Genomic DNA, 24,653 nt, shown 5'->3' with positions numbered 1-24,653 from the left:
AGAAACTTTTCGATTTCCAGATGGTCTCATCCGCCCCTGTATCTACCCTTCATAACTTCTCTCTTGAGATTTATAATAAATCATTTATGGTATTTAAGCTAATCTTAAATGTTGATCTATAATGAGTGAAAGGACCTTGAAAATTATCATCAGTTAAATTAATACAATCGTACCTTAGAAATGATAGGAGTATTTTGTGTTTATTTCGTATGTAGTATGTGCTGAGTACATGATGTAATTGTCATTAATTAAATTTAGTTTAATCATTAACTTGAATTAATGTATAATTTAAATTCATGTAATTTTTTTTTGAGTGAAACTCTTGATACAGTGTGCCATAATTGAATTTTACTTGTTTCCTTTCTCATAATTAAAATACTCATTATGCTATTGTTAAAATTTAGAAGATTTTAACTGCAACCGAAATACACGCACTAGATTTATTTTTATTTATTTTCTCTATTTTTTTTAGTAGGGTGTACTACACTGGACATTTTTTTAAAATAATGCAGTTTATGTGACAATAATAAGTAAACGAGGGAAACAACATTTTTTTTGTATGGTAAACGATTTATTGGTTAACACTTTGCTGTGGAACTTTTTCCAAATTTGCTTCAAAGTACTTTAACAAAGACAAAAATCAGTGAAAAGAAATAATCATATTATTAACTAGATGTTTTTCAAAAGTTTTTATTTTCTCATACATTTTCTTGCCTAAACTAAAAGATGGGGGATAGGACGAGCATCTGCATCCAGTATTCTACACGTTTTAAAATATCATGTATGTTTTAGGAGGTGACTAAAAACTTGTTTTAATAATTTTCCATAATTTCTCATAAAAACATCTTGCGCAACGTTTGATTTGTTTCAAACTTGGGTAAGTTTGTTGTTTTTCCAGTTTGTCCTTTTCACAGTTTTCTTTACATGGTAGTTGTGGTTTTTGATGAAATGTAAACTACGTTCATCCTAAGTTTTCTAAAACCTAAGTAGCAATTATTATCCAATGGCAATGGTTATAATATAGTCATTCACTTTTCACTTTTTACGAAAGAAATACGCAAAATATGCGGAAAAACATTATTCTGGCTGCACTATTTAAAAAGTAAAACCAGGTCATTATCTTAAACCAGAAGATTAAGTTCGAAAAGGTTAACCACCTTTTCGCAGTTCTATTTTATTACTCAATTCTCAAAAACCGACTACTAAAACGTTGATAAGAAAATTGAATAAAGTTTAGGTTTGGGGCAACCTTTTCACCCCCAAATTTAAATTCAAACTGTATGTTTGAAACCCTGTGTGTCACAGTTCTATCCTGTATCGACGTTCCAAGGTTTCCGAGTAATTAACTAACAAATTTAACAACTTACCCGTCAAGCAACTAGTCTGAATGTCACATATTCAGTAGAACTGCATTAAAGAACTTATTTTGCGAGTGGAGATGAGGAGTTTTTAGGTGTTCCAAAAAACGAGATCTTTTCATGGACTAATTTGAAAATGAGTGGTATTAAAAATATTGATATTGTTACATTTTCTATGCAGCGGGTGGATTAGGTGTGGTACCTATATAAATAGACCACATTTACCTACCTCTTTACTCAGTTCAAATCCAGCAAAATAGCAACATGTTCGTAAAACTGGTAAGTCATCACCACTCCCTCAGTGAGCGCATTGTAAGTGCCAAAAAGGATTACCAGTGATTCTAGTGGTTGCAGTGTATCTGTGAATCGAGTCGGGGAAGCACCCACATTCATCGTGCCATCCTAAAAGTGCTTTCTTTGTAGTATACATATTTCCGTGGTACTGTTACGTCGCAGTTCTTTCAATTACCAAACTATTGCTAACTCCCATTAGCATTTAAAGTACCCACGATATTGGAAACAAGATACAAATGTCTCATGTCGCTCTAGCAGTTTCGTACTAACTTTGGCATTTTTCAGACAGTGTTAGCTTGCTCTATAGCAGTGGTCGTCGGCGTGTGGAATGGTCCTCTTGCTGGAGGAGTACCTGCGCACCAGTTCCCCGCAGGCATCAGCCCCCAAGCGTGTCCCAACTTCCCCCACTGCAGCAACCCCTCTGTAGCCGCCAACCCCAACGCCCCCGCCCCCTACAACTCCAACCCCGTTCCACAGTACAACGGGTACAACCCTGGACAACAATACGGCGGATACAATCCCGCACCTGTTACACAGTACAACCCATCTCGTCAAGCCGCTTTGGACAGAGGTGAGTACGTTGGAGACGGGGATTACCACGGAGAAGGACTAGCCGAAGCTCTGGCTCCTGGATATGCTGGTGAGTTGGTGGAAGGGAGTTATGATTTGGAGTGATTTGGGTTTTTTTCTAGGACAATACGGTGGCTACAACAATCCTGCTCCTGCTTACAATCCTGGGCTTCCTGCTGGAGTGCCGGCCCAGATTCCGGCTGGTGTTGACGCCAGGTCTTGCCCTAATTATCCCTTCTGTCACTAGAGCAAGTTGGGCAGTCAGTTGATAACATGTTAGCTTTTAAGGTTTAATTTTTTATTTGATGCTCTGTTCTAAAGTTTCCTGTAAAATAGGGTATTTTAATACGCAATTAACGAAGACTTGTGTACGACAACTACAATCAGATGCTGTAAATTATATATTTGTGTACTGTATAAAGAAGATATAAATAAATATTTCCATAATTTTTATTTCGTTGTTTTTGTTTGACCATTTTAAGTTACTTAATTACTTATTTAAGATATACTGCAGTACCTTGGACGTGTTTCTTAAAATAAATAAGCGGTCATAACTTTACTACACCTAATAATATGTTATTTGGTCTATGATACGTATCAATATACTGTGCAGTGATTATTAAATATATAAAATAGTCAAAAATTGCACTGAGGCTATAAGTAAATTATTGACTACCAACATAAAGTTCTACTAAATTATGTGAACAGATATCGTAAATTATTAAATAAACTTTTGTGAATAAAGTCTTTCAAAATATTTCTCATAAAATTGTTTGTTTGAATGGGCGTTGGTTAATTTTATAGTTCGAAAGTATGTATAACATCGAAGTTAAAACCAACAAAAACCCAAAGCAAATTATTTCATTTTAACTTTAATTTATTACTATTGTAATTTTTTTTCAGGAAGACAATTTAAGATTAATGCGAACCTGCACCGTGAGAAAGCTATGTGGCCTACAGAGTTGTTGTAAAGTCGCAGAAAAATTAAGTGCCTTAATTTGTTAAAATTTTGAAGGTTTAACCACTACATTTAAGTATCTAAGTAGAATGACAGAGGTGACGGCAAGTAGATTTTTAAAGGTTTCTTGTTTAACGAGTACATCTGACTTAGTTTGCAATTTCATAAAAGGAAAAAATGAATCACATTTAACACCACGGTCCTCCTCCTACGAGTATAACTAGTGTAAGATCAGTTAATTAATGATTTTCTAAAACTTGGACTATTTCGTCAACACGTGTTATTTTTGTTTTATTGTTTGTAAAGTTACTTCCAATACAATTTAACTGCAATATTGTAAAGGTTTGTTTATTTAAACAAATGTGTTTTACACGTGCTAGGAATTTTACTAATTCAGGCTTCATTCTTTTTTTAACTATATATGGTTAAAGTTCTGGATGTTTTTACTTAAGTTATTACATTACCTACCAGGAGCTGATGGACTCTGCTGAACCACGACTACCACGACTACTGAAAAAGGCCCCTTGTGTTTTGATTTCGAAGTAGTATGAAAGAATCTCTTTTCTTATTTTTGAATTAGTTTGAAAGAATCTCGGGGACTCCTTGTGCCTGTTTTTTAAAGTAGTTTGAAAGAATCTTGGGATCCCTTGTTTTGTTTTTGAAGTACTTTGAAAGAGTCTAGTATTTGATAAGATAAGACTGATTTTGACAAATGATATACCCTGTTAGAAAATAGAGGGAGGATGGGCGGGAATAGTATTTGATAAGATAAGACTGATTTTGGCACTTTTGACACTTTCGCCCATTTTTTAATCATTTTCGAAAATTAGTTGAAGAAATTTTTTTCCAAATTTCCACATCAAGAAGTCATTTTCGACTTCGTTTTTTCGGAAATTCCTACCTTTTGTCCAAAATCGCCAATTGAAATATAGCAATTTTTACAGTTCCGTCAAATACGCTCGGCATAAAATTTTTGTAGATAAAAAAGGAAATTATTATCATATTTGTTGCACAAAATACAGTTATTTTAAGAATGTATTTACTTTGTGATTTTTATACATATATTTACAAAAATGTTTACAAGTTGCTTATTTGAGATAATAGAGAAGTCAAAACAGGTCAGGTCACGTTAGGTCAAGGCAGGTGTTTGAGATAAGCAATAAATTTTATAGCAAATAGTATAACAAAAAAAGTTCCGGTTCGCGCTTTTTTTTTTTACTTTTTTCACATCCTAGTTTCTCTTATTAGTTTCCACTCCTACTCGACATAAGAACATAATTAGCCCCGCTCACATATCCTGCCTCCTTTTCAGTGATTGATTTAATCCGATCTGAAGGAAATGAATGATCTTATACTGAACAGAAATAAAATTAGTTCTTAGAATGAGAAGAGGAGGGGTGAGCGGGGCTAGTACCTGCTAAGATAAGACTGATTTTGGCAAATGACATACGTTCTAAGAAAATAGAGGGTGGGCGGGCGGGGCTAGTATTTGATAACATAAGACTGATTTTGGCACCTTTCACATTTTCGATCATTTTTCAACTATTTTCAAAAATTATCCAGATTCTAGTCAGGTACATGAAATAAGAAATAAATTTTATAGCAAGTAGTATAACAAAAAAATTTACGATTAGCGCTTTTTTTACTTTTTTAACATCCTAGATTCAATTATTAGTTTCCACTCCCACTCGAGCTAAGAACATAATTAGCTCACCCACCCACCCTGTCTCCTTTTCAGTGATTGATTTTATCTGATCTGAATGAAATGAATGATCTTATACTGAACGGAAATAAAATTAGTCTTTAGAATTAGAAGAAGGGGAGTGGGTGGGGCTAGTACCTGCCAAGGTAAGACTGATTTTGGCAAATGGCATATCCTATATACACGTTAGTGTATATTAATGAAGTTGGCCATGGTTTAAGTATCGAAATAGAATAACACAAGCGACAGATTTAATGTTTATTTGAATATTGATCTGATATATAGTGACTCTATGACAAAATGAATTGCATTTGACACCGCGTTTTGAAAGGATCTCGGAAATCTCTTGTGCCTGATTTTTGAATTACTTACTTCGAAAGAATCCCGGGAACCTATTTTGTTTTGTCTTTGAAATAGTTTGAAATCCTTTGTGCCTGGTTTTTGAAGTAGCTTGAAGAATCTTGAGGATTCCTTATCTTGTTTTTGAAGTAATTTGAAACAATATAGGGATCCCTCAGTGTTATGTTTTGAAATTAGTTTGCGAGAATGCCGGGAATCCCTTCGTTTTGTTTTTTAAGTAGTCTGAAGGAATCGCGGGGACTCCTTGCGCCTTGTGCCTGGTTTGTGAAGTAGTTTGAAAGAAACTTGGGGATCCGTTGTCTCGTTTTTGAAGTAATTTGAAGGAATCTCGGGGCGACTTTGTGCTTTTTCTTTTTAGAAGTAGTTTGAAAGAATTATATATAATAACTTGTCTTGTTTTTGAAGTAATTGTAAAGAATCTGAAGGACTTCTTGTAATTTGATAGAATCTCATAGTACCGTGATCAGGGGCGGATGGTATCTGCTGTACCAGCGCGGGAAAAATTTAGACCGACACCTGAAGGTCGAAATTTTACATCATTTAAAAGTATAGATAATTTGAATCCGGGCAGCGATGCTCCCCATCCACCCCTGTATCTACCCTTCATAACTTCTTCCTTGAGATTTATAACAGATCATTTATCTTATACGTTGATCCATTATGAGTGAACGGACCTTGAAAAATTATCATCAGTTAAATTAATGTAATCGTGCTTAGAAATGATCGGAGTCTTTAATGTTTACTTTGTCTTAATATTATTGTGATTTTGACCGTATTTTGTCTTTATTTCATATGTGTTATGTGTTATGTAGATTTGTTGAGTGTTGAGTAAATGATGTAATTGTTATTAACTAAATTTGGTTTAATCATTAACTTGAATTAATGTATAATTTAACTCCATGGAATTTTTGTTTGTTTGAAATTCTTGATAGAGTGTGCCATAATGAAATTTTACTTGCACTACACTGGACATTTTTTTAATCTAATGCAGTATATGTGACTATGTGAATATAATAAGTAAGCGAGGGAAACACCATTTTTTTATGGTAAATAGTTATGGATTAACACTTTGTTGTGGAACTTTTTCCAAATTTACTTCAAAGTACTTTAACAAAGACAGAAATCAATGAAAAGAAGTTATATATATATTAAGTAGGTGTTTTTCAACAGTTAAAAGTTGGGGGATAGGACCAGAATTTGCATCAAATACTCTACACGTCTAAAACTTAAGTAGCAGTTATTATCTAATAATAAAGCTAATAATAATAAGTCATTCACATAATCAACTTTTTAAGAAAGAAATAGGTACGCAAAATATGCGGAAAAACATTATTCTTGCTGCACTATTTAAAAAGTAAAATCAGGTCGTTATCTTAAACCAGAAGAATTATTTCGAAAAGGTTAACCACCGTTTCGCAGAGCTACCTTGTCATTCGATTCTCAAAAACCGCTTGCTAAAACGTTGATAATAAACTCGAACAAAGTTTGGATTTGGGGCAACCTTTTTACCCACAAATTTAAATTCGAACTTACGTTTGAAATCCTGTGTATCATAGTTCTATCCTGTATCGACGTTCCAAGGTTTCCGAGTAATTAACTGACAAATTTAATAACTTACCCGTCGAGCAACTAGTCTGAATGTCACAAATTCAGTAGAACTGCATTAAAGAAATGGTTTAGCGAGACAAGATGAGGAATTTTTAGGTGTTCCATAAAACGAGATCTTTTCATGAACTAATCTGAAAATGTGGTTGGGGTACGTGGACGATACTTTTGCTATTACTCTCTAAGGACGATGTCTAGTGAGTGGAAGGGGTAATAAAAGATATTTGCTGTAGACATTTATTTAATATCTCGTATATGTTTCACAGTAAAGTAATATAACATCAATATATTTATGATATGTATATTATGATATGTATCAATCTCGTTCCATCGAGAAGTTTGCGCTCAAATATGTGAAGCAATAGTTGAAAGCCTCGTCCGCGATTAATTCACTGCTGTTTTCTGCCATTATTCGTAACTTCAGGATAAGGTGATTAATCGCGAAAGGTTTCATGGCGCAAATAATAATAAATCATCACAGTTAGACGGTTAAAAGTTCTGAAATATTACTCTGTAAAATATAATTCTTGTGCGTTCTACGAGAAGCACAATCATTAAAATCTTCCTTACATCTATTAAGTACTACGATATGTATTTTTATTTTCTCAATACTATATCTAGGCCAGATTTAAAATTTGATTGAAAACACCTTAAACACTATAAATACCTCAGCCAATACGTAAAATTGAAATCAATACGCTTACGGATGTTATGTTTTGCGATTATCAAGAACTTACGTTGTACGTTTCTATTGGAGGGCTCGAAACTATAACGTTAGTCCAACTTTCTCAAATCAATAAAACCGTTACTTTATTAGTGTACATTAAAGAAAATTGTAAAAATCAATGAAACCGTACGACGTAACTTCCGACGTAACGATGAAATGTACAGGGTTTTCATGGGAAAGAAAGAATTTAATGCATGGGTCTTTTGAAAGTTGCAAGACCCGTGAGCCTCTTCTCTCCAGCGGTGTGTTGTATGGTGCTTTTAATCTGATCGGATGCTACTGGACCTATGCATACCAATGGATCCTTGAAATAGGAGCAGACCTGCGAAAATTGACACTCGTTTATATCGACCCAATTCTAGCTGACAATCAGGTCACGACCTGATTCAAATACAAAGAGGATTAACTAGCTGTTTGCTGGATTTGCGCAATACGTGTCGAAGTTTTGGAGAAAAGCTCCAACTTTTACTTATTAATCAGAGAAATGCTGCCGCTGTCAGCCAAAATGAGTTTGGGAGCGACACATTAATCTCAGATGTACGAGGCGTGGATGGATAAAAGTTACTTTTTATTTTCTAAGCTGAGACGATAAAACTTCCGAAACTTCGTGTTCTGACGAACGTGTTCTTTTTGTTTGAAACAAGGCGAACTGAACGGAAATATATATTTTTTTAATTCAGTTTTTAGTTTAACGTCAGTTAAGTTAACTGATTCACGACATAGCTCACTTCCTCCGCCCATTTTTGAGTTCACTTTAATTAATCACTCGCTCGAAAAATGTTCGCTGTCGGAATCTGAAAGTGAGTCCACACCAGCTTGAACCCAGAAAACAGCTATAAAGTGTTGTTGGGTGCAATAAATTCTGCGTCGGTAAGACTTTCTAAGGTGATTTTGCGTGGTTACCTTTCTTGGCGCTTGTCGATGGCGTCTCTGCAACTGGCAGCACAATCCCCTGGAAATGTCGCATTCGCTTGACATGTTGCAAGGTTCAGAGTACTGTTTGTCTTGATGTACTGGAGGCCTGCAGACTCTTGTGGATACAACTGGCTCTGCTTCCGCACAAACTAGTCCTGATTCGCAATCGCTGTCTCTTCTGCACAACTCGCCCACTCTACGCCCATAAGCAAATAAGCAGGATCCGACTACTGCAACAAGTGCGGAATCATTTTACGATAATTTGGCAGTTTGTTTAGGATATTGTTCGCTCTCTTGTGGGCTTATGCAAATTAAACAGAAGTTTATGGTGGAGTTAATGAAGTGGTGTTCTTTTAAGGAACGAGATCTTGTAATTAGGTGAGACAAAATAACACAAGTAATAAGCTTGCGTTTGCTACTTCCTGGGTGGTTACTTCCTTTTAAAAACTGATGATGTCACGCCAGTTCATTAATTGTTATCTGATGTATACCTCGTTACCTACCTATTTATTTTTGTCTGCTGGAATATGGGTTATTTTGAAGGAAATAAATTTGGCAAATTAAATCTCAGGACTTGTGTTACAAAGTAACCTTAACATTGATTCAGAGGTTGCAGATCATTAACGATTTTTTTATTCATGGTCACCGAAAGCGATGATGTCATCTTAAAAATTTACCATGAGTTGCGATACTGTTTTTGGCTTAGTCAAGTTCTTAAGTTTTTTGGGAATTTCGTACATAGAAGCTTACGCTCAGGAAGTAAAAAATAAGTCCATCACTGCTTGAGGGATGGCAGAAAATATGCAGATTATTACTCTGTAGTACGACAGATTAAATTCCCATTAAATTTTTTCGCCGTTTTAACACTTTGCGAAGTCAACCGAGAATATAAAATGACTATCAAATGTGACGCTAACGGAGCGAGAAAGTGATGTAATAAATATTGATATGTGCGCATGCAATATTTATGCTGGGATGGAGATGGAGCTAAAATATATATTTTGATTAGTCGAAATGGACATTTTCCTTCCGAAACATATCTGCGTGTTATTTTCTTTATACACATCTGCAGAACCAAATTATTTAAATTATTGAATGAAGTACAACTAGTCATACATATTTAATGTTGTAATTCTCTAGTTTCATACGAAGCTCGAGGCCCTTGCTTTTATTAAAGTTAGCTTTAATAATAATAATGATAATATTAATAATAACTCCTCCATTTTAGTCAATATTGATCGACTTGTGTAGAACTGAGTACTTATCCCGTTAATAATAAATGGACCATGTTTTAGTGGTGTAGCAACCGATAACGAAAAAACGTAATGTGTGAATAATGTAAATTTTGGTAAAACTTTTCTATAACGTTATTTTATGGTGCGTCCAGCAAAACACTAGTTCATCAACATTTTAAGGAAATTAGTGAGTCTTTTCGGAAATAACTACTTCAGAAAGCTAAGGAAAGTTTTCTGTTTCTATTTTATCGTACATTAGGTCCGTATAAAAACAAGAAAAGTGAATTAAACTCAGTTGCTGTGGGAGCGTGTTTCTTTATAAATTATGCACTTTCCTTTCCCTTGTGATGTGGGATGGCCTAACGAGAAGTTACGTTGGCCGGTGGTGTCATGGTCATACGAAAAATTTTATGGGGCTGAGCAATGACAAAACAGCTACAACACTTCTAGAAGATAGCAATGTTGACGCCTATTAAACTTGATGGATTATTCCACTAGTTGAACAGTGTAAATATTTGTAATAAAACTTTGCGTGTGGTTGGAATACGGTTTTATCTGTTTACTTGGATCAGTTATTGTACGAAATATCGACTGTTAATTTGAATCCGAAAATGTATCGACGTTTAATTCAACTGAAATAAAAAAAAAAACAGGTCAGTGTTATCACTGTGGATGTTTTCGATCAATCTACAACTGAAGCAGTCATACGATCTACCTTCCTAATTCAAAAAGGAACACAAAATTTTGTCGACTCATCCATTATTCGAAACCCTTATATAGCTACTAAACCTGAAAAATTCCGGTTTTTATTAGGTGTGGGAGTGGTGTAGATCTAATCTCGGTCTCTCAAACTTTTATCTTTTACATGGATTGACAGTTACACACATATTTTTAGACTCCGCTTACTTATTCATTATTGTTTAATTTAGTGAACCTCACTCTTTACAAATTCGATCCATTATTTAACTTGAAATGAAGGTAGACCGACTGCAAGCAACATCCGACCTACTTTCCAGTTAATTTTAATTATTAATTCCCTTACGGAGTCATTAAAACTGAGAAATTCCCAAATTTAATCATTACTGCAGCAAATGCAATGATTCCCAAACGACTTACTAAATCAACGCGCCAGAAGTTTCCATGGCGGAACGAAGAATATATTGACATCGTGAAAACACGAAATGGATTCATAAATCACAGCTATAGGAATATTTGCTATGCTCGGGAGGTAAAAAAAGGGTTCGTATCTATTGTACTTCTGTGTTTGTTATTCTATCACTTAATATTTCCCAAACTTGAAACAATTAAAACATCATTCCATTATTTGTTAAATCTTTTCCTGCGAGTACCTCTCATTGAGAACTATGAGATTAGAAAATAAAAAATAAATTACTTTTAAATTATGCAGAAGGCAGTTTGGGATTGCTCTGACGTAGAGTTCAATTTATTATTGAATTCCCACGTACCGTTTTTTATCAGAAGTTGCCAGCAATGTAATTTCGTTCAAAAAGTTTGAATAAATAACAAAAGTTTTAACACACATTACCGCAAAAAATATAGCGACTGGAATTTTAACAATTTTTTACCATTTATTGTCGGTAAAATAGCAGTTCGGTTGAAAGTTCTTCCACTTTTCCTTCTCAAGTTTTCCATTAGCAAAATTGTAAAAGCGAAATAAAATTTAGAAATAATGTAGGTAACATACTCCTGTACTTGTGGTTTATGTATTCGCCTTGGTTTTTACCCCAGACATCCATTTTTTATTAAGGTGTGACAACGGGTGGTGGATCAGATGAAATCAGATATTTTTTTCGCTTGCTTAAAGATTATTCTGAACGATACCCGCAGATTTTTATATTAATAAGTTAAATCTATTTTTATGTGTATCTTACTTAAGATGAAATATGTCCGAGTGACGCTGTTTTTAGAAGAAGTCTATACACCAAACTACTGCAATTAAATAGATATTTTTCTCGTTTATTTGTTAAAAATTTTAAACCTATTTAGCTTGCAATCGTCTTCCAAAAGTACGTTTCCTAAATTATATGCTTCTATTTTTAGAAAAAATTTGAAAACACTTTATTTTTAGTTAGAAGATTGCCTTGAATGGAATTTGAGAAGCGAAATATTTTTTAGAAGTAGTTGAAATGTATCGTATTATCGCTTTCTGGTATTGTTTGCAAACACAAACGAAACTATTTTTAGAAGAAATCTAAACAAGCTTTTACTTCTGAATGATACGTTTAAAAATTTTATTAATAATTCAAAAGATAATAATTTGCCGTGATTTCTACATCTACAACTTCTTTTTTACCTTTAAGAGAAAATATAGTTGTAGTGATGCTATTTTTAGAAGAAATCTATATGTATCAAACTATTGCCATTTGATAGATGTTTTTTCTCTAATTTATTAAATATTTTAAACTCAAAATGAATTTAGCATGTAAGCACTCTCCAAAAATACGCTTCCTAAATTATATGTTTCTATTTTTAGAAGAAATCAGAATACACTTTTTTTATTTTTAGTTAGAAGATCGTATCGAACGGAATTTGAGAAGCAAAATATTTTTTACTATTAGTTGAAGTGTGTCGTATTATCGTTTTCTCATATTGTCTGCAAACACAAACGAAACTATTTTTAGAAGAAAAATAAACAAGCTTTCACTTTTGAATGATACCTTTACAAAAATTTATTAATAATTCAAAACATAATTTGCTGTGATTTTTATATCTACAACTTTTCTTCTCTCTTTAATAGAAAATGCAGTCCTAATGATGCTATTTTTAGAAGACGCCTATATACATTAAAATAGTGCCATTTGAGGATTTTCAACGTTTTCAAAATTATATGCTTCTATTTTTAGAAGAAATCTGAACATATTTTTTAATTTTTGATCATCAAATTGTTTGGAACGGAATCTGAGAAGCGAAATATTTTTTTGAAGTAGTTGAAATGCATCGTACTATCACTTATTATTATCACGATGTGTTATTGTCTGCAAACTCAAACGAAACTACTTATTTTTAGAAGAAATCTAAACAAGTTTTCGCTTCTGAACGGTACCTTAAAGTTTTTTTATTAATAATTCGAAAGATAATTTGCCGTCGTTTCTACGTCTACTACTTCTAGTAGTCCTAGTAATGCTGTCTTTAGAAGAAATATATGTAGATTTCTGTTATTTCATACAATTTTTTTCTCTAATTGGTTAAAAATTTTAAACCCAAAATGAATTTAGGTGCGAATCACTTACCAAAAATAAATACGCTCCCTAAATTATATACTTCTAATTTTAGAAGGAAGAAACCTACATACAATATTTTTATTTTTACTTAGAAAATTGTCTTGAACGGCATCTGAGAAACGAAATATTTGTTAGAAATAGTTGAAATGTATCTTATTGTCGCTTTCTGACACTGTCTGCAAACATAAACGAAACTATTTTTAGAAGAAATCTAAACACACTTTCGCTTCTAAACCGCACTTTTAAAATTTTTTATTAATAATTCATCAGATAATTTGCCGTGATTTCTATATCTACTACTTCTATTTTCTCTTTAAGAGAATATGTAGTCCTAGTGATGTTTTTAGAAGAAGTCTACTCGTATATACTGCCATTTGGTAGATTTTTTTTTCTCTGACTTATTAAATATTTTAAACCTAAAATGGATTTAGCTTATAATCAATCTCCAAAAGAACGTTACGAAAATTAAATGCTTCTATTTTTAGAAGAAATTTGAATAGAATTTTTTTCATTTTTGGTCAAAAGATGGTCTTGAACGGAATCTGAGAAGCGAAATATTTTTCAGAAGCAGTTGAAATGCATCGTAGTATCACTTTCTGATAATGTCTGCAAATATAAACGAAACTAATTTTAGAATAAATCTAAACAAGTTTTTGCTTCTGACCGATACTTTTAAAAAATTTTAGTAATAATTCGAGAGATAATTTGCCGTCATTTCTGATTTCTACCTGTACTACTTCTCTTTTCTCTTTAAGAGAATATGTAGACTTACATACTAATGTTGTTTTTAGAAGAAATCTACTACTGCCATTTGATAGATTTTTTTTCCCCGAACTTGTTAAATATTTTAAATCTAAAATGAATTTAGTTTGTCATCAATCTCGAAAATGACATTTCCAAAATTATACACTTTTATTTTCAGAAGAAACATGAATACATTTTTTTTATTTTTGGTCAAAGATGGTCTTGAACAAAATCTAAGAAACGAAATGTTTTTAGAAGCAGTTGAATTGCATCGTAGTATCAGTTTCTGATACTGTCTGCAAACACAGACCAAACTATTTTTAGCAGAAGTCTAAACAAGTTTTCGCTTCTGAACGATACCTTTAAAAAATGTTATGAACAATTCGAGTGATAATTTGTCGTGATTTCTACATCTACTATTTTTCTTTCTCTTTAAGATTTGTAGTCCTAGTGATGCTGTTTTTAGAAGAAGTCTAAATACATCGAAATACTGCCATTTGATAGATGTTTAATGAATTTAGATTGTAATCAGCCTCCAAAATTATGCTTCCTAAATTATATGCTTCTATTTTTAGAAGAAATCTGAATACCGTTTAGCAAGAAACAGGTTTAAAAAAATGTGAAAATTGGAAGTAGTCATAAAGAAAATAAACATTTATGTAGTCATTAATGCAAAATACAAAAAAAATGTTTTTTTTAAATTTCAGTCTTAACTAAATACGTTAAATATTTATTTATTATTATATTTGATAATAAAAAAATGTGCCAACAGATTTTATCTTGCCGGTATTTTTCACATCAAGTTATTATGACATTGGTAGATTGAAAAATATACGCATGTTAAAAAATGGGGTTAGAGTTAGCTGCGATTTTCAAACTCGTGTTATATATAAATGTAATACCATGTTGCGTATTTTTATTTAAAATTCATTGTCGTTTTATTTGATTTGAACCTTATAGTTAGAACCCTATTTGTGTTTTATATTTGTTTTCGCGTCGGTTGTTCGTCAGTGCCATTTTTATGTAAACTCCTGAACTCTATTATACTAGCAAAACTTTCCACGACTTGCTCAGTTCAACGAAATGAATATAATAAATTTTCTAAGGAAGTTACAATTCCTGCAACTTCCAAGAAGTAGCGTAATAAGACATCCTTTACGACAATTTTCCGCACACATCACGTGCTTCCTCCCCATCGTATGGAAGGCCCACGCTTTTACGTTCTTTTCTAAGATTTATCTGGTTTTCTTCAGTGTAGTTACATTATTGGGGCGTAAAAAGGAAACGGCGTAATTCAACGATATTACCTCCATCTACGTCGACACAAACGGAGCCCGGGCAGCAGTGCTCGTTGGCAGTACAGCGTTTTCCATAGCACGGTTCTTCGTCACCTTCGCTAGCATATTCTTCTAATATGCCTTCATCTCCTTCGCCGGTTCTCTGAAACGACATTTTATTGCAGTTTTAGTTTCTTTCATTCAATTTTGCTCCGACTCGGCACGACATCGGGGGTTTGGAGAAAATTGTGTTCGTTTCGAGGGAAAACGAGAAAAAATAATATCGTTAGAGAAAAAGAAAAACAAAGCGGTTTATAGTGAATATTGGGTATTTTCTTAAACGAAAACACTAGTCGTCGTTTCGCAAGGTGGGAGAATCAATACGAAGAAAGGCTTACCGCTAACATGTTTGTCTTGGGTGTATTGATTGTTTACGTAGTAAATTAATTAAATCCTCACCTGTATAAACCCTCCGTGGCCTCCGTACCCCATATTCGCTAGCATTTCTGGGGAAAATCTATTGAAGAGTCCTCCCCAAGCGTGTGCTTTATGACCCAAAAGGCAAGCCATAAATAATATGATGAGAGAACGCATCTTGAGTCTGAAAATACGAAAACAATTTTCTGAATTGCTTTATCCAGCAAATATACTATTACAAGTTTTATTCGACCAGGACAATGCGGGGTGAATATTCTGATATTGTTTTGGATATTTGCCTCGGAGCTGGTTTTAATTAACTAAATATGAAACTGTTATGATACTGAAATTTTTTATTACATATGACGTGCACGGTGAATAAACAATGCCGAGTGGGACATAAAATCGATAACAACTGAAGGGGTGGCATTTTTTGTCGTGTTAAAATTGGTGGACGAAGAGCCTCTTCTCATAAATGATTTACCCTTGTTTTGTTTTCTGTTTAATGTAGCTGTCACTCAAATGCTATTATTTTTAGCCTTTTGTCACTTTTTAAATTTGCTTCTCTGGTAGTGAGTTGAATGCTTTTTTCTCAGTTTTTTATCCCTCGGGGAATTTAACGTTCGTGCGATACGCTTTGAAGTAATTAAAAAGTGACGACCACCAAATTCTGGTGTTGATAAAACAAAATCATAATAATAAAAACGCCAGCATGGAAAGCAATTACACTGGTCAACAAAATTCAATTTTTTCTCTCTAACTTTGACATAATTGTAATGTTTTCGTTTAATTTGTCTCTGTGTTTGTAACAAAGGGCACAAACCTTACAACTTAGCTCAATTAAAAATAAAAATGCATATTTGATATTAAAAACAAAAAAGCAGGTAAAACTATTTAATTTTTGTATCTTTAACGGCAAAAAGTGATGTATTAACAAAAGAACAACCATAATTAAGAAAAAAACAACGATTGTAGATTAAAAAAAGAAAAAAACAAAAGAAACAGCTAAGACCGACGTTTTTTCGGTTGCCTCCTATGGATTTCATTGGAGATCTCTCGCTTGATGGTCTCGCAGTATTCTGCGAGCATTTAGGGGTTCCATCGATCTTGGTAACCTTTGTGTATCCACAAAATGCCGAGATGGAAACGTTCTCTATGTCCGTCACTCACGTCGTCATAATTTTTGGGGAAAAAATCAAGATGCGAATACATAAAATGCACTTTTAAGAATATGTTAATTTTAAATTTTTTATATGATGATAACATGTTTTCTACTTACTAAACGTAGTTTTCTTATTGTTTCCCAAGAAGTTTGTAGCAATTTGATCACAAAAAAATACACCTTATAGAAAGTTTCCTATTACTTAATAGTACGATTTTTGTATTTTTCAAAGAATAATATTGAAGATTACTTTTAAATGAGAGCTAAGTTTGGGTTTAGCCGTTTATAATATCATTTAAAATTGTTAATTAAATAATAATTGGCTGCTATAATAAAAGTTAGAGCTTAGCTGTTGACCAGTGTTATCTACATTTTTGGCGTGTTTGATAAGGTTTGTTTTTTAGGTGTTTTCAACACAACGAAATTATGTATTCATTCATGCTCATGCTGTTTTACAAACCGTTAATAAATGTAAAAGTTTGTAGGTCCTATATTAGTGTAGGGTGGTTGGATAAGGGTAAAATATGATGCGTACTTCGGAACTGGATGTTAACGTCTCACATAGATTTGACTCGGATCTTCTGGTTTCCAAAAATCTCGATTAGATCACAGAGTTTTGTTTTCTATCTCAGTAAACAGAATGAAACCGTCCAGCCACCGAAAATCAAATCACCACGAAATAGGGTTCCGTTAGAGAAACACATTTTATGCCGGTTTTACACTGGCAGTAATGATGACATTTCAAGTGTGGAAGAATGGATCTAAAAGCAGGAAGTCTGGAAGTCATCATGCACCAAAAATAAAACTTAAACGTGATTTAGAAATACGATTTTTAGCGATTATATTCTGATCATGGACATTTCCAAATATATATGTATATTAATCACTAGTTTAGAAAAATATGGTGTTATAAATCTCGATAATCATGCTAAAGATTATAAACGATCGCCTGAGGGAGGTCTAGTTCTAAATTATTCCACGAGTTCTCACATACAGTGTCCCGCGTGGCAAACACTACGTTTAAACTGGCATAATCTCAGGTCGACTTAAGTAATACATAAACAGTCATACACAGGTGTCCCAATAAACAATTATCATCTAACATTAGTGTAGAATATTTATCAATCAAGCATGTTGATAGGATTGATCATTTCTAAGTCACCTCCATCATATAAATTTTTAAGCGAAACTTCTGACACCATATTTAAACCTTTTGAAAAATATATTTTTTAGGCGATCAAAGTGGCCCTAAAATGTTACTTTTTCGGACTCAACTGTCAAAATTACTTTTTGGACTGGAGTGTCATATCTGCTAACCTTTCTTCCAAGTCTTTGTCTGTTTACCTTACATTTTCTTTAATGAAGCACCTTTAGGCAGGTGAATTCTTATATCCTACCAAATTACCTTAACAATAAGATGAACTATTGGCTTATCACAATTATAAAGAATACTGCAACATGAGGGATCGAATATTTTAAACATTTATGAAGTGAGATGAGATTGGTTTTCAAATATTTGTCACAAAATAGTCTTTCTTATACTAAACTCACTTGACATACACCTAGTAAAACTTCTATAACTTAAGCGGCTTAAGCCAAACCACCCTTATAAGTCAAATTGGCTATTGTAAGATTTGTGGACCCGAACCGCAAGAATTATTATTGTCCATTGTTGTCATAATGGTGTTGCAAAGTTTCACTACGTATATGTCAATGAGTTAAGTTATACAATAGCCAGTTTGACTTCTAAAGGTGGTTTGGCTTAAGCTGCTTAAGTCATAAAAGTTTTACTAGATGTATGTCAAGTGAGTTTAGTATATACATTCTCTTAATTAGAAAGGCAAGATAGACTTCCGATTTTGTTGCAAATCCTTCAGGGTTTTAGTCCGACAAAAAAAGCAACAGTTTTCTAACCTCAAAAACGTAAATACATATCTGCATACCTACGAAACAAAGTTTATTAAAGTACTTATTAATGTTATTATAGTTCAATATTGTTACATTTTTAAATTGTTTGTTGTGTTTCAATGAAGTAATGTTTCATAATTATTTTTTCAAATTTAACTAGGATTTTTTACATGTGTATGCGCCACGACCAAAGAGAACTTTTTCGGCCTCATGTGATTTGTCAGATCGGCCGAAAAACTTTCTCTTTACGGCCTATCAAACCTGTTTTAAACCTTTCTAATATGTAAAATTTTCGTGTCACAGTGTTTGTAACCAAACTTCTCCAAAATGAAATTTTTTATGTATATTCGGTAGATCGGAGAATAGGTTGTAAACTATTTTTTATACCCCTAAGTGATAAGGATGGCCCACCCAAAAAATGTTTTCTTTATTTTTTGAACAAAATTTTGTATTTCTATTTTGTTAAGATTTGGCATCAAAAAATACAAATAACCCTAAACTTTCACCCTTCTACCACCAACCCCCATTTGTTAATAACGATATTAGTATCTTTACTTTCATCCACATATAAGGTTGCAAGATGGCTGTTGAATATATTATATATATTATAATTTATTTATTTCAATTTAATTTTTTATTTAACTACCGTATTCACTAGAAATAATTTATATAGCAAAACAACGTTTGCCGGGTCAGCTAGTATATGTACCTATACGATTTTATTGATTTTGTTTTTATTTGATGATAATTAAGAACAAAAATGTTGTTAAATCAATAAAAAAAAAGTTCATTATTAATTTTTTTTCGCAATTCACACATTTTTTTACATGTTGCGTCAGAAGTAGTGGTAGGGCTATATTTCAAATGTTTTCAAATATACAGAGTATTTCGTTTGAAAGTTACACAACGTAGTTGTATTTTTTTAAAGGTAACTGACATCCTATGTATTTCAATAGAAATACAGGGTGAGTCACTGAGCACACGCTCCTCGATATCTCATTATTTATTATTAAAAATAGAAAGAAAGTTCTAGACTAAAATTATTTTCAACTACACAGAGTGATCTGTTTTTACGGCGTAACACACAACTTAGTTTTTTGCAATAGAATGAATATCCCAAATATTTTTATATATCTTGATTGACCCCTTCTTAGGTTTTATAACCACAGGTTATTTTAGAAATTTCGATGCTAGGTTGACGAGATATCCCAGTTTTGTTGAAATTTTTTAGGGTTATTTTTAGAATCTGAATTACAACACTCTGTCGAGAAATAAATATGCGCTTTATTGTGGTATAAATAAAATTGGGTTTTGCAAATACCTATATTTCACTTTTTCCAAATAGAACACCCTGTATTTTATTATAGCATCTTGTTCTGTTTTTTGTTTTCTTTATTTTTTGCTGAGTATTTTTTATATTTAAAGTTGACATTTATTGAGATTTTTTACTTGGTTAAGGGACACATCGACTCACTGAAAGAAAGAAAACAAAAAATAGAGTAAGATTCAGTAAAAAATATCTAGGGTGCTCTATTTGAAAAAATTGAAATATGTATCGATATTTGAAAGTTCTAAAGTTAATTTTTCTATGAACACTCTATATATTAAAATTTTATTTAATTGATATCACAACAAAGAGCGAATCCTTGTTTACTTTCCATAAAATATTGCAACACAGTTCTTAAAAATAACGTTAATGTGATTTTTTTGACAATTGCTAAAAAATTTAAAAAAATTGGAATAACGTGGCAACGACGCAACGGAATTTAAAAAATAACTTCTGGTTATAAAGCCCCGGAAGAGGCTAAAAAGAATATATAAAAAACTAAACTAACTAAACCTCGAAAACAAAACACTTTGTATAGCCGAAAATAATTTTAATGTATTCTACTCAAAGAGCCGTACAATTTTATTCTCTGACTTTTTTTTATCTGTAATAATTAGTGAGATATCGAGGACCGCGTGCTTACTGACTCAGCCCGTATATTCCTTCTTAAAAAAGTAAAAACCTGATTTCAAACGTTGCTTTTTGATCAACAGTGTTCAACGTATTTTTATCTAAACAGAATTGATTTGGCAAAAGCATAAAAAAAATTAAACAGTGATTTAACTGATTTATACAGTGTGATTTAAATTGCAAATTGTCTTCTCATATTATTTACATGGAAAACCTGTCTTTTGTAACATTTTCTGGCCTGTCCGAACTGCGATACATTTCTAATCTGCGGCCGATATATGCAGTATCTTATAAGCTAAAATTATATGACACTAACAAATTTGTATCTGTCACATTTCACAAAATTTTGCTACTCGCTAATTTTAGATTCTATGAACATCTGTCTAAAAACTACATCTTTTTCAATGTACCGTTTTTTTTTTTTATTTTTATGTAAAAATTACAGTTTGGATTTAGTTTTTTTCAAGATTTAAATTTATAATATTTTTCCGAATTGATATTTGAGCAAAATTTGCACCGCAGTTCGGATACGACCACATTTTCAGAGTCATTTCTAAATAAACTTTCTTTTTAGATCGGGTAAATTTTTAACTTCTGCTCTAGTTTCAGTTTCACTGCCGACATAAGCGTCATGAACACCCTGTCTATTTCGAAACGAGTTTTAAAATATCATAAAACATGTGGTGCCGCGTTTGAAAAACTATTTAATTACTTGGTATAAATAGTACTATACCTTGTTTAAGTAAGACAGATCGACAAAAAATTATGCCGGTTTTAAGACAGGTCAAATTGATCGCCAAAAATGGATGAGGGTTCTAAAATAAATCCAAATGGTCGGCAGAAAATGATGCCGTTTCTAAGGCAGGTCAAATGAGGTCAAACTGTCCTAGAAACTGCATCATATAACTACTCTTGGCAAATGTATGTTAAAGAAAGGTAACTAAAAATTTTTCTCAAAATTAGGGACTTTCATTTTCAAATATATGCAATATGTAGTACAATATAATTATTGTAAACTGTAGCTTTAAATGAGTTCTATTTTAATTGTGTGTAAGAACTTTTTCGATATTCCATGTTAAATAACCGTTGGGTCACTCTGTATATAGTGACGTATATGTACATGGTTATGTACGTCCCCATTCTTGTTGTAGGTATAAACTTTATTTCTTCAAAGAAGTGAAATCTTTACGGGAATATTTTCTGGAAGTTTTCGATGAAACAAATTGTGTTTATATAGAACAAACTTTGGATACGATGTTATGAATTTGTTTGCTCTAGCAGCTTCTGTCATCTATGACATCAGCATGTCATAATCAAACATTGTTTACTGTTCCCAACTCGCTTGTACTTACACTCGTGGCAAAACTTGTGATACCATTAGAAATAAAACAGCTAATAATACGTATTAATTAAAAATACGCATTGGTATTTTATTTTTGGTAGTAAACAATAATAATTATATATCATCTAAATGAATGTAAAGAAACAGAGGAAATAAATGTCTCCGAAGAATGCAGTTAGGGCATATAAAAATGTATAGAAGAGTTTCCACAGATCTCTAATATACCTAATATACTTAATTAATGAGAAATTAGGGAGCCGGACTCTGTATATGTTTTCAAAAAAACATGTTCTCGACATGCAGACCATTAATTAAATTCAGCGATATAATTAAATTTATTTTCCATATACTGGGTGTCGCAGATGTATCTGTTGCACTGAAATTTCTCGTAAATAATTCAAATATTAAATTGGGACACCCGATATATGCTAACTAAACTGCGAATGTAAATTTATAGAATACATCATATTATAATAGGTAATAATTTTGGACCAAGTTAAAAAAAATTTATGTTGTATATTTGACTTGGACTGAAAACCAGATTTAATGACATATCGAACAGTAGCGTCGAAACCGTTATAGTATAACATTTTCCAAATTGGCCCCTCCAGCAACGAAAAATACAATCATTTTTTATTTTTTGTAAACTCTTCTATGTTTGTTTTTAATTATCTCCCTTAATAGATCTTTTTGTTGGTGCAAAACATTTGAAATTTAAACTTAATTATGCTCTGGACTTGTTTACAGCAGGGTTGCTGTCGCATCAGCATAGTATAATTAAACAATTACCAAAAAAACTTCTCCTATTTGTGTTAAATTTTATGTAAATCATACGTGTTTATCTTTATTTTTTAGCGCATTGTGCTCGTATCTCGCTACATTATAGAAAAAGAAGTCCAGAAGGATATTCGAAGACGACTCCAGGCTCGTTCATCTCATGTAGCGAAGTTTGCGAAGCGTTCCTAAACACCAAATAAACAGTTTATTCGAGTGTGCATTACCATGAAACGTGCTAAGTAGCCTTGATATGCTAAGTGACGTCATAAGAAGTGTGGAATGGCAAATGCTAAATCAGACGACATAATGTTAGAAAATCTCTTCACAACTCTGTATAAGAAAAGTTCTATAAAAAGCAGAAAGCTTATTTCAAATGACACTATAAAATAAAAAGTTGTTTTGTTTTAAAGTTGTGTAAATTCCTACGGTTCATAAAGATGTAGAACGATGTGCTTAAGCTTTTTGCAAAATTAATAAATGCTAAAAAGCTCTTAACGCCGTTCCATAAATGTCTAAACTAAGTTTTAATGATTGTAATGCAAATAACTTTCCAGGGATTACGTTATGTTCATGAACGTCAGCAAACTCGTAAAGCACTAAGACGTTGTTTCAAGTTTCTAGTTGTAAGTAGAAATAAGTCCGTTTATGTCAAATGGGAATTTATATTAGATTTTGCAAGTTGTTCCTCCGAGAAATTTCTGCATACAAGTTACCACATTGTAGTAAACGAGAAATTATGAGTTCTCTCACCCTCATTAATGAACGTGCCGCATCTAAATTTACGCGCTAAAACTGACGAACTTTTTTAAACTTTACCCCTCATTCTTCATTAAAACTTTATTCAAGTTCAGCACAATATCAACACTAATAAAAGTACCATAGTAACAAAATTTACGGCTTTAACGCAGAACCGTACCCTTTGAACATTTTTATGCAATAAAAGTGTCGACAGCTCCATTACGCGCCAGAACGAGGTTGAAAAATGGAAAGCTAACAAAGAAGGGGTTGAAAAAGTGCCAAGATAATAAAGACGTTATTACTTCTTTACTTCATACACTGCACATTCAGTTTCATTCATAATTCCCCCTTTCGTATCGTTTTATTCTACTTACCCCTTGAGTTTACGAAGTGATGGTTTTTGTTAATGAACAGGAATGCACCCCCGAACCAACTGTACGTCACACTTACAACCCTAGTGCTAGTTCAAGGGTGGCTGTTACGGCACGCTACTGCAGTCTGGATCCATACAGGACTTTCAGTTATATGCTCTCACCTCGGCGCCGGTCGGCCAGGATCGGGCAGGATCACGGCGTGGGTGGCCATGTTGAATAAGGAAGCTTTTAAGCGCACCAATATTTGGAATAATGATTTCTGGGAGAACTATTCCATTAGCGATAATAATGTGATCGTAGTTTTCACGTTGATGATTAAAGGTCCCTTAAAGCAACTGCAAAAGCAAGAAGGAAAAAGTTTCTAGTAATTTATGTAGCATTAGTAGAATATTTTATTGAAAAATTAATTTTGTGTAAACGCCCACGTGGCTTTGGGTGAAGTGTTAATTTATTTAGTTTTTTCTTATTTAAAGATTTAAAGTGCAAGATTTTTGATAACAATTAATTTTCACTTTTTCAAGCTACATACTTGAAATTTTGGAGGCAAGTACCTATTATAAAGAATGGTCTACCATTATGTCGCCTCTGGGCATAATTATAATTAAAAATATTCACTTCTGTTTTTCTCCAATGAACTATTTACTGTTGTATTTATGTACCTATAAAAAAATAGTAATCATATACGATTACACATGATTACCAATTTTTTTTATGTTCGTGCTTGAAACTAACAGTCACTAATAATTACGATACCTCTGAAGTAGGAAGTGTATTAATTACACTGGTCAACAAAATTTAATTTTTTCTCTCTAACTTTGACATAATTGTAATGTTTTCGTTTAATTTGTCTCTGTGTTTGTAACAAAGAGCATAAATCTTATAACTTAGCTCAATTAAAAAAAATATGCATATTTGATGTTCGAAACAGAAAATCAGGTAAAACAATTTAATTTTTGTATCTTTAACGGCAAAAAGTGTAGTATTAACAAAA

General features: G+C 32.6%; 2 protein-coding genes across 3 annotated transcripts; one reads left to right on the top strand and one right to left on the bottom strand.

The window, feature by feature from the left end:
• Positions 1–1,438: 1,438 nt before the first annotated feature.
• LOC135134481 (uncharacterized) lies at positions 1,439–2,675 on the top strand. Its single transcript, XM_064063174.1, has 3 exons — positions 1,439–1,637; positions 1,938–2,292; positions 2,345–2,675. Exons 1-3 carry the CDS (start codon positions 1,623–1,625, stop codon positions 2,467–2,469), a joined length of 495 nt encoding a protein of 164 aa, XP_063919244.1. The 5' UTR covers positions 1,439–1,622; the 3' UTR covers positions 2,470–2,675.
• A 4,395-nt stretch (positions 2,676–7,070) lies between these two features.
• LOC135134222 (ITG-like peptide) lies at positions 7,071–23,797 on the bottom strand. 2 transcript variants are annotated; one of them, XM_064062852.1, is made up of 5 exons: positions 23,663–23,797; positions 15,447–15,588; positions 15,018–15,150; positions 8,478–8,719; positions 7,071–7,896 (listed from the first exon to the last, which is right to left on the bottom strand). In XM_064062852.1, the coding sequence occupies exons 2-5, from the start codon at positions 15,579–15,581 to the stop codon at positions 7,762–7,764; spliced, it is 645 nt and encodes a 214-aa protein (XP_063918922.1). In that variant the 5' UTR covers positions 15,582–15,588; positions 23,663–23,797; the 3' UTR covers positions 7,071–7,761. The 2 variants fall into 2 exon arrangements, with proteins under 2 accessions (XP_063918922.1, XP_063918923.1); XM_064062853.1 differs by having other exon boundaries at positions 8,478–8,716.
• Positions 23,798–24,653: the final 856 nt, after the last annotated feature.

Source organism: Zophobas morio, unplaced genomic scaffold, assembly GCF_036711695.1.
Source record: "Zophobas morio isolate AGI-343-1 ecotype UQ-CSIRO unplaced genomic scaffold, CSIRO_AGI_Zmor_V1 ptg000023l, whole genome shotgun sequence".
Lineage (NCBI taxonomy): Eukaryota > Metazoa > Arthropoda > Insecta > Coleoptera > Tenebrionidae > Zophobas > Zophobas morio.
The sequence above is the reverse complement of the archived record's forward strand: the minus strand, read 5'-3'. Positions and strand labels throughout refer to the sequence as shown.

Excerpts from the sequence above, each read along its gene's own strand:
- LOC135134481 (XM_064063174.1), top strand. Across the intron at positions 2,293-2,344 it reads TCTGGCTCCTGGATATGCTG|GACAATACGGTGGCTACAAC; the intron begins GTGAGTTGGTGG and ends GTTTTTTTCTAG.
- LOC135134222 (XM_064062852.1), bottom strand. The coding sequence starts at position 15,581 with ATGCGTTCTCTCATCATATTATTTATGGCTTGCCTTTTGGGTCATAAA. Across the intron at positions 15,151-15,446 it reads GCCACGGAGGGTTTATACAG|AGAACCGGCGAAGGAGATGA; the intron begins GTGAGGATTTAA and ends ATGTCGTTTCAG. Across the intron at positions 7,897-8,477 it reads ATCGACAAGCGCCAAGAAAG|GTCTGCTCCTATTTCAAGGA; the intron begins GTAACCACGCAA and ends CAATTTTCGCAG.